The sequence below is a fragment of the Lithobates pipiens genome, unplaced genomic scaffold, assembly GCF_037356315.1.
Source record: "Lithobates pipiens isolate NorthernLeopardFrog02 unplaced genomic scaffold, aLitPip1_a1.2 Scaffold_13, whole genome shotgun sequence".
NCBI classification, from domain to species: Eukaryota; Metazoa; Chordata; class Amphibia; order Anura; family Ranidae; genus Lithobates; species Lithobates pipiens.
This window is the reverse complement of record NW_027507718.1, coordinates 437,981,303-437,997,567: the sequence shown is the minus strand read 5'-3', so window position 1 is coordinate 437,997,567 and position 16,265 is coordinate 437,981,303. Positions and strand designations below refer to the sequence as shown.

At 41.0% G+C, this 16,265-nt stretch overlaps 1 protein-coding gene across 1 annotated transcript in view; it reads right to left on the bottom strand.

Moving 5' to 3' along the window:
- The window catches only part of SEL1L3 (SEL1L family member 3), a 130,282-nt gene that overhangs the window by 37,911 nt on the left and 76,106 nt on the right, over window positions 1-16,265 (bottom strand). The window contains exons 10-14 of the mRNA XM_077477681.1: window positions 15,128-15,327; window positions 14,826-15,005; window positions 6,508-6,627; window positions 4,353-4,493; window positions 852-914 (exon numbers count right to left, since the gene is read on the bottom strand). Of these exons, the coding sequence (XP_077333807.1) occupies window positions 852-914; window positions 4,353-4,493; window positions 6,508-6,627; window positions 14,826-15,005; window positions 15,128-15,327 (704 nt within the window). The remainder of the gene's footprint in view (window positions 1-851; window positions 915-4,352; window positions 4,494-6,507; window positions 6,628-14,825; window positions 15,006-15,127; window positions 15,328-16,265) is intronic.

Sequence of the window (16,265 nt, the reverse complement as noted above, 5' to 3'; positions counted from 1 at the left end):
TATGTCTGCACTCTCTGACACTCTCCTGTAGTATGTGTATTAATGTGCCCCTTTACTTTCTCAATTATTTAGGATTGCTCCACTGCTCAGTGAGAGGTAATGATGTGTATTAGCCTGTAGCAACCAATCAGTGAACAGTAGTGATCTGCTTTAATCTCTAGCAGCCAATCAGTAAGTGGTAATGATGTGCATTAACCTTTAGCAACCAATCGGCAAGCAGAAATGATGTGTTGTAACCTCTAGCAACCAGCCAGCGAGCAGTAAGGATAGGCTGTAACCTCTGGCAAACAATTGCAATCACTGCGTGATCTGCTGCAGTAAACCGATTTTGAGTCTACCTGCTATTTATGGTATGTCTCAGAATGGAGGGGGGGCCCCAAGAAAATGTTTGCCCAGGGCCCAATCAAAATTAAAGACGGCCCTGAATCCATGTGCAAAAGAGTATTATCAATGCCAACTTCACCCATAACTGATATTTTCAGTTTTGTATAACTGCCATATCTCCACCAGCATTTGCATTTCATCCAACTACCCCTTTCATTACAAAGTTGAATGATATTGAGAGGATCCATTGGTAGATTCTTTATGATAATAAACAAATATTTTTCAAAGTGATATCTTCCATAAGGTTTTTTGAGGGGGTACTAATACAAACTATTATAGGCACCCACTGGAAGGTCCAAGAACTAAAAGAAACTGCGAAGTGATTCAACCCACCAAATACCATCTCCAAGGACCAATACACTTCCAGTTTCAAAACCGGTTATTGTGGTAACTAATCAAATCCTGCTCTTCATAGATCATATGGGGCAGCATACATTGTTTTCTACTTACAGAAAAAAAAAAATCACCTTAGAAGCAGATTTCTTCATTAACTCCAAAGCCAGTTTCTTATTTTGTGGCACACCATCACCCTAAAGACATAGACAAAAGCATTCTTTAATGAAAGCATTATATTAAGGGAATTCATTATACATTTGTGCATACATGTAAAGAGCCACCATGACTCATAGTGCAGTATGAGGACTGGTGCTTTGGGGACCATTGTTTTTGGGAAAAATCCTTAAAGGCATTCCCCTAATGCATGCAGGCTGCTATCCAAATAGTAAGGGGCTGCACACGTGCATTTACTTGGTATGCGGATACCAACTCAAATCATTAGTAAGACCTCACCTGGAATATGCCGTTCAGTTTTGGGCACCAGTTCTCAAAAAGGATATCGGGGAACTGGAGAAAGTGCAGAGAAGGGCAACCAAACTGATAAGAGGCATGGAGGAACTCAGCTATGAGGAGAGATTAGAGGAACTAAATTTATTCACTCTTGAGAAGAGGAGATTAAGGGGGGATATGATTAACATGTTCAAATATATTAGGGGTCCATATAGTGAACTTGGTGTTGAGTTGTTCTCTGTACGGTCAACCCAGAGGACACGGGGGCACTCTTTACGTCTAGAGGAAAAGAGATTTCAGCTTCAAGTACGGAAAGGTTTCTTCACAGTTAGAGCAGTGAAAATGTGGAATAGACTCCCACCAGAGGTGGTTCTGGCCAGTTCAGTAGATTGCTTTAAGAAAGGCTTGGATACTTTCCTGATGGTACATAATATAACTAGGTACTAACATAGGTAAAGTTGATCCAGGGAAAATCCGATCGCCTATTGGGGGATCAGGAAGGAATTTTTTTCCCCTGCTGTAGTAAATTGGAGCATGCTCTGCTGGGGTTTTTTTTCGCCTTCCTCTGGATCAATTGTGGGCATAAAATTGGGTATCTGGATTGTACGATTATTTTTTATTTTATTTATTTGTTTTTAAGGTTGAACTGGATGGACTTGTGTCTTTTTTCAACCTGGCTAACTATGTAACTATGTAACTATGTAACTATGTAACCTGCCTAGCATGGTGGGCTGGATAGCACTGGGAGAAGACGTCCAAAAAAATTTTTTTTTAATTTATATATATATATATATATATATATATATATATATATATATATATATATATATATATATATATATATATATATATAGTGCCTTGCGAAAGTATTCGGCTCCCTTGAACTTTTCAACCTTTTGCCACATTTCAGGCTTCAAACATAAAGATATCAAATTTTTATTTTTTGTGAAGAATCACCAACAAGTGGGACACAATTGTGAAGTGGAACGAAATCTATTGGATTTTTGAAACTTTTTTAACTAATAAAAAAATAAAAAGTGGGGCGTGCAAAATTATTCGGCCCCCTTGCGTTAATACTTTGTAGAGCCACCTTTTGCTGCGATTACAGCTGCAAGTCGCTTGGGGTATGTCTCTATCAGTTTTGCACATCGAGAGACTGAAATTCTTGCCCATTCTTCCTTGCAAAACAGCTCGAGCTCAGTGAGGTTGGATGGAGAGCGTTTGTGAACAGCAGTTTTCAGCTTTTTCCATAGATTCTGGATTGGATTCAGGTCTGGACTTTGACTTGGCCATTCTAACACCTGGATATGTTTATTTGTGAACCATTCCTTTGTAGATTTTGCTGTATGTTTGGGATCATTGTCTTGTTGGAAGAAAAATCTCCATCCCAATTTCAGGTCTTTTGCAGACTCCAACAGGTTTTCATCCAGAATGGTCCTGTATTTGGCTGCATTCATCTTCCCCTCAATTTTAACCATCTTCCCTGTCCCTGCTGAAGAAAAGCAGGCCCAAACCATGATGCTGCCACCACCATGTTTGACAGTGGGGATGGTGTGTTGAGGGTGATGAGCTGTGTTGCTTTTACGCCAAACATATCGTTTTGCATTGTGGGCAAAAAGTTCGATTTTGGTTTCATCTGACCAGAGCACCTTCTTCCACATGTTTGGTGTGTCTCCCAGGTGGCTTGTGGCAAACTTTAGACAAGACTTTTTATGGATATCTTTGAGAAATGGCTTTCTTCTTGCCACTCTTCCATAAAGGCCAGATTTGGGCAGTGTACGACTGATTGTTGTCCTATGGACAGACTCTCCCACCTCAGCTGTAGTTCTCTGCAGTTCATCCAGAGTGATCATGGGCCTCTTGGCTGCATCTCTGATCAGTCTTCTCCTTGTCTGAGCTGAAAGTTTAGAGGGATGGCCAGGTCTTGGTAGATTTGCAGTGGTCTTATACTCCTTCCATTTCAAAATGATCGCTTTCACAGTGCTCCTTGGGATGTTTAAAGCTTGGGAAATCTTTTTGTATCCAAATGCAGCTTTAAACTTCTCCACAACAGTATTACAGACCTGCCTGGTGTGTTCCTTGGTCTTCATGATGCTCTCTGCGCTTTCAACAGAACCCTGAGACTATCATAGAGCAGGTGCACTGATACAAAGACTTGATTACACACAGGTGGATTCTATTTATCACCATCAGTCATTTAGGACAACATTGGATCATTCAGAGATCCTCGCTGAACTTCTGGAGTGAGTTTGCTGCACTGAAAGTAAAGGGGCCGAATAATTTTGCACGCACCACTTTTCAGTTTTTTATTTGCTAAAAAAGTTTAAATTATCCAATAGATTTCGTTCCACTTCACAATTGTGTCCCACTTGTTGGGGATTCTTCACAAAAAATTAAAATTTTATATCTTTATGTTTGAAGCCTGAAATGTGGCAAAAGGTTGAAAAGTTCAAGGGGGCCGAATACTTTCGCAAGGCACTGTATATATATATATATATATATATATATATATATATATATATATATATATATATACACTATGTACGTATAAGTAAGTTAACCATTGAAATACCGAGCAAAAACAGGTTGGGCACTCTCATGGCCAAAAAAAATCTAAAGCTCCAAAGCAAGAAGAATTGAAAGTATACCTTCTTCAAAACAGGGAATAATTTATATATTGTGCAAGGCAAAAATTGGGCAAGTGATTTGCGAATATTAGAATAAATATACATTTACTGAATGATAAGCAGGATGAACAGTAAAGCACTCTCCCACTGAATAATAGATGTTGGGTAAATCATGTTCAATAAACAGGAGAATCCTGTTTGATGCAATTTTTCAATAGCAAATCTTGGGCAAATTGCTGTTACAAATTTGGAAAAATGTCATCTTGGCCAAAAAAGGGTAAAGCTTAGGCAAAACGTTTGTGAATCTTGTCTAAATATAATGATAAATATATCCCTATTTTTTAATCTTGAATTTGCTTGCACGTGTTCACAGTACATAGAAATCTATAAATCTAAAATTACCATTGTTTTAACAGCATGTCCCCATGGGAATCCTCCAAAAATACGCATATCTATACAAAATAGGAAGGACTCTATTGCCACCTTGTGGCCAATTCTCTAAACTACTAAGAGCACAGTCAATATACAGAATAGGACACATTATTGACAACATACTTTAAACAGCAGCACGGCATAATCATACATCAGCACTGGTTCTTCGTTTTCAAGAGCTCCTCGTTCATACCATTCTATGGCTGCTCTGGTGTCCTGGGTTACACCCTGCTGACCCCAAAAAAGCATTTGGGCAATTCTGTGCTGCAAGACAAATCAAAGAACAAAAAAAGTATATAAGACAAAAAAAAAGTATATAAGACAAGTTGCTGGATACAGCGTAGACACAACATAAAGATGCATGATGAAAAAGCTTACCTCTTGGTATCAAAGGAACGATGTGTTAGTAATCTAGAATTCATTCAGCACTGAAATAATATTTCAGTGCACATAACCTATTATTTATTCTGCACTGATTTTGTTGATAAAAATCTTCAGGATAAAAAGTACCCTTTATGTCACGGCATCTATGATGCCTTGGCTGTTTAAGTCACAAAATTCTGATAAACTTACTTCTGGTATGTGAACAACAAAAACAGGTTTTTGTGATAAGGCTTTGAGTCTATTTTATTTTAATTCAAATGTATTAGGTTTTTTAGCTGATATCTTACATCTGTTTTGCTACTGTAACAGGGTATACAGGTTGCACCAGTAATGCAGGATTCTTACTCATTCATGTGTGTGTGTGTGTATTGGCTTGACCTATTGAGCTCTGTAAACAATGGGCTTTTTTTCAACAGCAGGTAATGAGAAACTAAAAGAAAACTAAAGCTCCACCTTCATTTTTGGTTTCATTTCAAATATTTTTTTTCCCTGATAACAAAAAATATATACAAACTACTTCACATTGATTTAGAGCCTATTCACACCAACGACTGCACATAACTGCGCATTTTGACTGCATTTTTACATGCATTTGAAGCACTCTTGATTGCATTTTGCATTTATTTTGTTCTGCGTTTAGCACTGTGTTTGCAGTGCCTTGTTCTATACATTTTTGGTTAGGCTTTCTTGGCTTAAAGGGGTGCAGTGCATCTGAAGCGTGTTTATAGCACATTTGAGTGCTTGCTGTCGGGGCACTCAACAGGAGGGAGGGGCCAGGAACAGCGAAGAGGGACCCAAGAAAAAGAGGATCCAGGCTGCCCTGTGCAAAACCACTACACATAGGAGGAAAGTATAACATGTTTGTTATTTATTTTTATTTTTTAAATGAGACTTTACATTCACTTTAAAGACTATAGGTCAAATTCACAAAGCTATAACCTATGTGTTAGTTTCCATAATGATGTTCAGCCATGTGATTGGTATTTTCAGCATCCCCTGGTTGTAATCACTGAAACCAATAGTCAATATAGCTTAGTAAACTGAGGCTTAAAAGTAGGAATGCACCGATACCATTTTTTTTTACAACAAGTACGAGTACCGATACTTTCTTTTTAGTACTCGCCGATACCAATTACCGATACTTACCACAACTGTTTTGTTTTCACTTCAGCTGTCAGCAATGGTACAAAGCATTGAAAAGTTATTCACAAATTAAATAAATAGATTTCTTTAAAATTGTTTGCTTTTTCAATGTGAAATGTAAAAATATATGTTAATATCTATGTGTAAAAATATTCACTAACAAAGCAAACAAAAAAAGTTTTAATTGTTTATTGTTTACATTTGTTCATCCCTTTGATCTGCAGATGAAGAAACAGAAAGATTCAAAAAGAAACAATGTTTCTTTTTTATCTTAGTATTTCAGCGATGAGCAATGTTGTTAATAAACATTGCCGGCTGCTTTTTTTTTTTTTTACAGCTCCAATTACCGGATATCTTTAATACTTCAGGTGTCAACAGGGGAGACCCACTGACAGCTCAAAGAACTGAGCCTGAAAGTATTGTGATAATACTCGGTATTGGCACCGATACTGATACCCTGTTTCCCCTAAAATAAGACCTAGTGTGATTGTCGGTGATGGCTGCAATATAAGCCCTACCGCCCAAATAAGCCCTACCCTTTTTCCCCGAAAATAAGCCCTACCCTGAAAATAAGACATACAAGGACTTTAACTAGGGCTTATTTGAGGAGTAGGGCTTATATCGCATCCATCACCGACAATCACGCTAGGTCTTATTTTAGGGGAAACAGGGTACTAGTATCGGTGCAGCCCTACTTAAAAGCATTACAATCATTAAAATTATAGCATTTTGCATATAATGTTCATGGTACCTGGGCATATGGATCTCCTCTCTCTGCATTCTGTTTAAGCCACAGAAACAGGTCATCATTCTCCCTGGTTTGCTCCTTTAAAATATCGTCATCCATTAACCGTACAGTTTCTGCAAATGCCTTAATGGAGAAATAAAGGTCAGCTTCGAGGGAGAAATTATACAATTTTTATTTTATGATTGCATACCCAGATAACTATAGAATACAACGTGTACATAAGACTTAATGTCATCAAATATTCAGAATGTTGATACAGGGAAAGATAATAATGTACAGGAGCCTGGTTGCAGAAAAAAACACAAGTCACAGCAATCGTGACATGCAAGTTATAACAGCACCACACCCTATCTGGCTCCCATGCATGTTTGCTGTCCCAACCCATACTTTCAACACACCGAGCTCCTGCACACAAAGCCAGCTAAATGAGTTGTGTTGATGTAAAGTCCCATCTACTTCTTACAAAGAGCTTATCCTTTGACACTATTGAATATCTAATGCTGAAAAAAGCTGTCCTGCTTCCCATATAAAGGAAGGAACAATAGTTCACACTTTTATTAAAAAGTTTCCAATTTTATTAAATACACAATGCTAAAAACAAACCTGAAAATAAGTCTAATACATACAAAAAGTATATGCATAAAATGTCTGCACAGAATGTTGTGGACTATATCAATACACATCCAATACTGTCAACGCATTTCGCAGACTAGGATGCACATTCAAATCCATAATCCTTCAATTCTTTCAATAAAACAAATATGTTTTGGGCCTATTTCAGGCTTGTTTATAGTGTTTTCTATGTAATAAAAATGATACTTTTATTGTGCTAAATTTGATTTGGTGGTCCATTCTATTTTCCTGGTGGCAGGTTTAAAGTCTTTTAATTTTCTCAATTTTTATACTTGTTAGTATTGCTTGGATGGACACCCACAGGGAAATGCTATAAAACTTTTTAAGATAGCTTGAATACATCACTGATTACATTTTAGCTACTAATATATATATATATATATATATATATATTCCTACTGTTAAAGGAGAGCTGTACATTTCTAATAACCCTCCCACCTTCCTAAGCTAAACTGCACCAACCCCCCCCCTGCTGCTATCTTACCTTAGTACTGGAGCCTTGGCCTCCCCCAGTGTTTACAGGCTCTTCTGGCCAACATCTTTTTAAGGCTGGGCATGATGCCCCATTGACTTTGAATAAAACCACCTACTGAGACTTAACATCTAATCAAGTCAGACGCAGGCAAAGAGATTTTCATTAGAAGCAGCTATAAATACTAATAGACCACAGCTATAGTGGTAAGGTTTATTTAGCAAAAATAAAGACAGGTCTGTCAGTTCTTAAAAGAGAAGTATGAGATTTTTATGTATTTAATTTTTATTTTTTATTTTTTTTACATACTTGTGGATGCAGCATTGGTCCCAAGCTGCATCTATCTGGGTAAGTATGATTAAAAATAAAAAAAATTAAACCGTCCGATGCTGCATCTGTCCTCCGGCGGCACTAACACTGAGAACCGAGCGATCAAATACCGCAGATCGCTTGGTTCTCAGAGCTCCTTGAGCAGATAGCTGGTGACTGTCAGTCACTGGCTCACTGCTCTGCCCCCTCCTTGTTCACTGGGGCGATGGGCTGTGGCAGGGGGGTGACCGGCTCAGGCTCTCAGTGGCTCGCTGAGGTGCTGACCCGAGTACTGGTCCAGACATGTGGGTGGACCCTGTCCATATGATCATGATCTTTCCTGAGCCAGGACTGGCTCTGTGACATCAGCCAACAGTGTGCTTCAACCTGCTGTATGCTGAAAACGGGGCAAAAATATGCAGAACAAACTGCACTTCTGTGATCCACATGAGCAATGCAGCCAAACAAGCTTTGGCTGTACTTCTCCTTTAAAGAAACATAAATCATTACCTACATAATAATCTTGCAAGGTAAAGCCTGAATTGCCAGAATCTAGTTCCCTATCCATTGACCAATCAAGGAAAAATCCTGCCTGAGCAGCTGACAACCAGTATTGATTCAAAGAGGATAACTAACTGTAAACCATTTGTTGGTTGCATAGTTTGGGGATATTTACTAATTGCAAGCAGTGAGTGAGTGTGTTAAAAAAAAAAAAAAATGGAACGTCCGCTTTAAGGGAAGGTGACCCCCTGACATGCCACATTTGGCATGTCATTTTTTTTTTGGAGGGGGGAGCGGAAACCCTCTTTTTTGGGTCTCCACGGCGCCGGAAGTCAGTTCACCTCCCCCCCCTCCCTCTCACCAATCATCAGGGACACGTCACAGGTCCCAGATTATTGCCCAGCCAGTCACAGCATGCCGCACGGATTGCGCATGCGGAGTGCGTGTCCGGCTGTGAAACCACAGTCGGATGCCCACAGTGACAATGCTGGTGCCTCAGAGAGGAGGGTGGTGATGAGTAAGGCTTCATCCCCTCGCATCACTGGACCCTGGGACAGGTAAGTGTCCAATTATTAAAGGTCAGCAGCTGCAGTATTTTTTTTTTTTTTTTTTTGCGGAACTCTGCTTTAAGGTTATTCTTCTTCACCATGCTGAATTATCACTGTAATGCAAACCATCCGAATAGGCTGTGGTATGTATAGACTGAAATATGCACATGCATAGCTTAGTGATTCTGATGAGGGATTCCGCCCCCCTAGCAGATATGGTCCTGTATGGAATTTTTTGAAAACTGACATTTTATTGAAATTTCAAGTGAAACAAAGAAATCAAAGAAGGAACAATAAGGCACAGGCAATAAAAGTAAGCGGTCACAGACCACAGTAAGCAAAGGCAAAGTATACAACATTGCATCAACTCATGCATTACAGTACAATGACACTCAGTTACCGGGAGAGTTAGATTCCTGCAGCCTGCTACCGGTCAATTTAACAAACCTTTCTGTGACCAAAAATAGAAAAAGGAAGGGAACTTAAAGAGAAAGAAGGAAAATAGGAAAGGTGAACAAGAACACGAAGAATCGTGCGAACAGGAAAAAGGAAAAAAGCATAAAAAGGAGAACAGAGCATTCCCAATAAAGAGCACAGGATGATGCATAGTACAGTATTAATCACAACATCAGATTGTCAGTTAAACCAGCATCCCGAGTAGGGGTAAGAGTAGGTGGCGGTTCGTAAAGTTTATGACCCCTGAGATCCTGATAAACTACTATAGAGTAAAAGGGCCGCAATAGCGGGTCTCCTGTGACAGGTCACTTCAACATATAGCAATAGGAGCATCCGAGAAGGGAAAAGCTAAGTCAGGAAGAGAAGAGAAAGAATAGAAATAGGGTGCAAAAGGGTTAAGGCAGCCTCCCGCCCCCAGAGCCCAGGGCTGTCCCAAAAAAACAGCCACCTCAGGCAGCAGTAGCCCCATGAGAAAAAAAAAACATGCATCAGTAGGCTGGGGGAGACTCGAATAGGACCCAAGGCCCCCAGATTCCGTCGTGCTTATCAAGGGTGTCATTCAGGGAGGCCGTCAGGTATTCCATCCTCTTAACATCTCTGATCCTGGCGTGGAGCTCAGATAAGGAGGGGGGGTCCGTCTGCTTCCATTTTAGGGCCACCAGGCAGCGGGCTGCGGTTAATACATGCGACAATAGTTTCTGTGACCTTTTAGTGAAGGAGACGGGTGGTAGACCCAACAGATAAATTTTGGGATCCAAGGGCACCTCAGCGCCAAAGATAGATCGGAGCAAGGACTGCACCATCAGCCAGTATGGGTGAAGTAGGGGGCACGTCCAATAGATATGGGGTAACGTTCCCCTATCTTTATGGCAGCGCCAGCAACGGGAGTCAGTCAGTGGGTATATGGAGTGGAGCAGGTCCGGGGTCTGATACCAATGGAATAGGATCTTGTATTGGTTCTCCTTGTAGAGTGTGCAAATGGAGCTTCTGGAAGCCTGCGACCAGATACGCTGCCACGTGTTTAGGGGTATAGTTTCACCCAGGGCCTGCTCCCACTTGCCCATATAGGCATGTCTTGGCCCGTCCGGTGAGGGGGACGCGATCAGAAGCTGGTAGGTGCGGGATATCATACCCTGTGGGGAAGAGCCCTCCAAACATATTTTTTCAAATTCAGTTAAAGGGGAAAAACAAAGGTTGGCCACAAATGAATGGGCATAGTGCCGTAGTTGCAGATAACTAAAGAAGGCCTGTTTGGGTAGATTAAAGGTGTTCTGTAAGTCCTGGAAGGATTTCAAAAATCTAGTTCTGGGGTCTATCAGGTGGCCATAATGGAATAAGTCTCTGTTCATCCAAAAGTGGGACATCTGCGAGGTCAGGCTGTCCGGGATATTTGGCGTGAACAGGAATGAGGTCACCGGTGAGGAGTCAGTAGTAAGCGGATACGACAATTTCGCACGCCGCCAAAGTGTGCGCAGCAGCGCCATGGGGCCCAGGAGGTGTGCCCCCCCATGTGTAATATCCGAGCTCCAAAGCATGGAGTTCGGGTGAATGGGGGCTAACCACAGCTTCTCAATCTGCGTCCAGCGATTAAAAGCGTGGAGAGTACACCAGGAGGCCACAGGACGCAACTGGGCAGCCAGGTAGTATTTGGCTATATTGGGGAATGCTAGGCCGCCCCGGGGTACGGGGGGAGTACAGAACTGATTTGCTGATCCGGTGTCTCTTATAGTTCCAGAAAAAAATTAAAAGGTCACTCTGGAGTTTTTTTAAAAGTGAGGCAGGGATAGGGATGGGCAAAGTCTCAAAGTGGTACAAAAGTTTGGGTAAAACGGTAATTTTTAGTGTTGCGAGACGACCAAGCAACGACAGCCGCAGAGATCTCCACTTGGCTAAGGATGTTTTGATAGATACAAGCAGTTGGGGAAAGTTGGCTGCATAGAGAGAGTCGTAGGAAGGCGTTAGGTGGACCCCCAGGTATTTTAGAGAGGACGTCCTCCACGTATAATCGAATGATTGTGACAGTACCGATATAGTATAGGGGGGGATATTAAGGGGGAGGGCTTCCGTTTTAGAGCTATTGATTTTGTACCCCGAAAGAGCACTATATCTATCCAGTTCGAGATGTAAGTTCGGGAGAGAGATATGGGGCTGCGTAAGAGTCAGGAGAACGTCATCAGCGAAGAGAGAGATCTTGAAATCGCGAATACGTACCGGAATCCCATGGATGTTCGGGTTTTGTCTGATGTGGGCCGCCAGGGGTTCAATACACAGAGCATAGAGGAGGGGGGAGAGCGGGCAGCCCTGCCGGGTCCCGTTAGAGATCCGGAAGGCCGATGATGTGGCAAATTGGGTGCGTACACTGGCCGAGGGGGATGAGTACAAGTGCAGAATGGCTCTGAGGAAGGGGCCCTCTATGCCCACCCGTCGGAGCGTTGCGAACAAGAAAGGCCAGCTCAGCCTATTGAAGGCCTTTTCCCTGTATGGAATTTTATTCAGACAGTAGCAGTCAACAAGTGAAAACGCAGTGCTGGGGTTTCTTTTTAGAAAGCCTAGTATGCTCCTCACTTACATGTTATAAAAGCATTCTATATTAATTGTTTAGTTATAAAATAAAGATCGCGTAAAAAGAATAAAACATTGCATGAATAAACTTGCAAACATAAAAAAAAAAGAAATAAGTAAAAATAAGTAAATAGAGCTGACAAAATCCATTACAGATAATTTAACTATTTTAAAATAAAGCAGGCCATAGAACAGAATTTTTGCTAGCTATATTGCTATAGCCACTGACAAAAAACGCATCTTAAAACTCCAACATGCTGGTTGGACCCAAGTCGCTTGATGAATCGACTTGGGTAAAAATCAGCCTGCCCATACATGATTCGAACCCTCTATGGCCCGTTTTAGTTTCCCAGGCACCAGCATATTCAGAAGCTTTATTAACCATTGGGTGGCTGCATGTTTTGCTGATGTACACTCTCCAGAATGTTGTCAAAATTTGAGCCAAACGTTCGGCTTGTACAATGATCAATGGAGCAGGTCAGATGACAAATTGAAGACCTGTGTAGTAGGGTTTCAGAAGTGGGTCCTATGTAGTATGCTTTCAATGCTTTCAAGTTATTCTAGGATGCTTTGACTCACATTTGAGCTGCTCTGATTTGTTTTCCGGCTGCTCCAGAAGTATCTTTAGTGCGAGTGAAGACTGGGTTTGCAGGGGCCACATTTGGCCCACATTGCCTGTTATGCGAATCAATCTCAATAGCAACTGTGAATTTCAAAGAAACACAAAACAGGCCAAATTCTGAGTTTTTCCTACTCCATACCATTAAAGTAAATAGAAATCCAAAGACCTACATGTACAATGCACTTCAACACATAAAATGCTAATAAAAGGCCTGTCTACAGAATTCCCAAGCTGCTTCACATTGCTTTTACGTTCACAATGATTGCATTCGGAAGACAAGGTGCTCAGACACAAATAATATCTCATATTACCATGTACACCCACCAGCCACGTTATTACACCTGCTCAATTGCTTGGTAACACAAGTTGCTAATCAGCCAATCAAATTGCAGCAAATTAATGCGTTTAGGCATCTAGATATGGTGAAGACACCTGGCTGAAGTTCATATCGAGCCTCACAATGGAGAAGAAAGGGAATTTAAGTGACTTTGAACATTGCATAGTTGTGGGTGGCAGACAGGCTAGTCTGAGTATTTCAAAAACTGCTGATCTACTGGGATTTTCACACACAACCATCTCTAGGGTTTACAGAGAATGGTCTGAGAAAAAGAAAATATACAGTGAGGACGAAAATGCCTTGTTGATGTTAGAGAATGGGCAGATCGATTCAAGATGATCGTAACAGCCAAGGTATGCAGAACACCATCTCTGAACGCACAACACATCAATCCTTGAAGCATATGGGCTACAGCAGCAGAAGATCACACTGGGTGCCACTCCTGTCAGCTAAGAACAGGAAACTGAGGCTACAACTTGCAGAGGCTTACTACAATTGAACAGTAAAAGATTGGAAAAAGGTTGCCTGGTCTGACGAGCCTCGATTTCAGCTGTGACATTCAGATGGTAGGGTCAGAATTTGGCATAAACAACATGAAAGCATGGATCCATCCTGCCTTGTATTAACAGTTCAGGCTGGTGGTGGTGTAATGGTGTGGGGGATATTTTCTTGGCACACTTTGGGCCCCTTAGTACCAGTTAAGCATCATTTAAACGCCACGGCCTACCAGAGTATTGTTCCCTTTTTGACTACAGAGTACCCATCTTCTGATGGCTACTTCCAGCAGGATATTGCACCATGTCACAAAGCTCAGATCATCTCACCACTGGTTTCTTGAACATGACAATGAGGTCACTGTACTCCAATGGCCTCCACACTCACCAGATCCCAATCCAATAGAGAACCTTTGGGATGTGATGGAATGTAAGATTTGCATCATGGATGTGCAGCCGAAAAATCTACAGCAACTGTGTAATGTTATCATGTCAATATGGACCAAAATCTCTAAGGAATGTTTCCAACACCTTGTTGAATTTATGCCACAAAGAACTAAGGCGGTTCTGAAAGCAAAAAGGGTCCAACCTCGTACTAGCAAGATGTACCTAATAAAGTGGCAGTGATGTGTATATGAGCCCTAATAGGTACATTCCATTCATAGATACATAGTTACATAGTTAGTAAGGTTGAATAAAGACACCAGTCCATCCAGTTCAACCTGAGTGAGTGTCTACAATTGTCCTTATCCCTGTACATTGCACACTCACATCCATCCCTACCCTCAAGGAGCCCACAATCCAAGGTACCCATGCATATACTAGGGCCAATTTTGGACAGAATCCAATTAACCTACCTGCATGTCTTTGTAGTGTGGGAGGAAACCAGAGTACCCGGAGGAAACCCACGCAGGCACAGGGAGAACATGCAAACTCCAGGCAGGTAGTGTTGTGGTTGGGATATGAACCAGCGACCCTTTTTACTGCTAGGCGGGAGTGCTAACCACTACACCACTGTGCCGCCCATCGTTTCACCAAATTTGCAATTCCAGCTGTACAACAGTTGCCTTCCTCAAATATATCTTTGTGATGTAGGAGCACTGAACCTTATACAGATGTGTTTTAATGGGATCGTGGTTTGTGGTCCTAGAGGCTGCTCACCAGCAACTGTGGGGTCTTGCTGGACCCCCAAAGGAGTGGCGCTCCCATCCTTTCAAATTGTCCTCAAATATATACCAGTTATTAGCAGGTAAGATCCAAAGCAAAGTAATCTATTCTGATAATCAGTTTAAAAAGTGTAAAATCCTGCAGAGGAAACAAGATATCCATAGGTAGTCTGGTTTACTAGAGATGTTATTTTTGGATTTGATAATATAACATTTCATACCTGTTCTGTGTGCCTGGCTAATCGGTCCTTTGGAGTTTTCTTTGCAACATTCATGTAGTATGCAAGTGCTAGATCTAGATCCAAACTGTGAGTGTCTATCCCTTGAAGATGCTTATATCCAAGCTTCATCAGAGCAAGTCTATCGTCTCCTTGTGCCCCGATCAGGCTATATAACAGAGCCTGTGCAAAGAAAGAAATATAATGCTTTAAAAGGTGCCTGGAGAAAAGCTTTAAAGAAATATATCAAGTCATTTTACTACTGCTAGATCAATACAGTTGGCAATATAATTATTTGTGCAAACCTGGGCTGGGTCAGCAGGCACGCCTAGGCCAAGTTCATAGACAATGGCCAACAGGTAAGACGCTTTGTGATATCCACAGCAGCTAGAATCCATTAAATCAGGGATAGATGAATTTAGATGCTGGAAACCATCAGACAAGTTCTTTATAACACCTTCAAATATCTTCTTCCCAAATGCAGGTACTGGATCTTTCCAAAAATCTTAATAGAAAAATAGAGAACATGAGAAAAATAACGATGAAGTGGAATCGTTTCCTAAACCTGCTTTTTAAAGGTGGAAATAAACTTCAGAGACAGTGCATCAATTAATTTGGGTATTTCTAAACACCCAAAACCTTTACTCCAATTTTACATCCCTATACCTTACCAAGGTGCAGCATCTCAGTTATGCATGCCTATCTGTATTCTGAAAGTCTAATCAAGGTATGTCTCAAAAATTCTGCCTATACCTGGCCAAAAAAACCTTGTCTCCCCCCTTCAATAACTCCTCCACTGCAGTGTCTATTACTTCTGTACAAGACCATTCTGGCTCGTTCTCTGTACACTTCTGCAATTCACTTTAATGTCACAATTCTACATTATCCATTTAAGAAGCAAGCAAACATTTGCCATATTGATTATAGATAGCTGAAAGTCCTTCAGGCATAATAAAACAATGGTGACAAAAGAAAAGCTTCATCTTTTTTGGCATTGGCAAGTGACACAAGGTTTGACTACAGGGTGGATTATCACAATGACATTTTTAAGACAATGACAAGGAAGTAATGGAGTAATGAAAATACTTACAGCTCACGGCCACTTTCACAAGTGGATAAACATGGTTTCTGCACCTATCACAGATATTGTACATTAAACCTTCACTTTACTATAAATCCAGCCTGGGTGTAGCTATAAGTATAGCAGAGCCTGCAACTGCAGTTGGGCCCAAAAGAACAGGGGACCCTGCACTGTCTGGTTACATACTGACCTATATAAGTAGAATACAAAGGTAGCATCAAATTTAATGAATATAGTTTTGGAAAGGAAGATCACTATATTTAGGTACATGCCCATGTAAACTTTTTCTTGCTTGACCAGCAGTCATTAACAGTTAAATTACTTTTGAAAATGAAATTGTAAAGGCAGGAGGCCCCTAATGA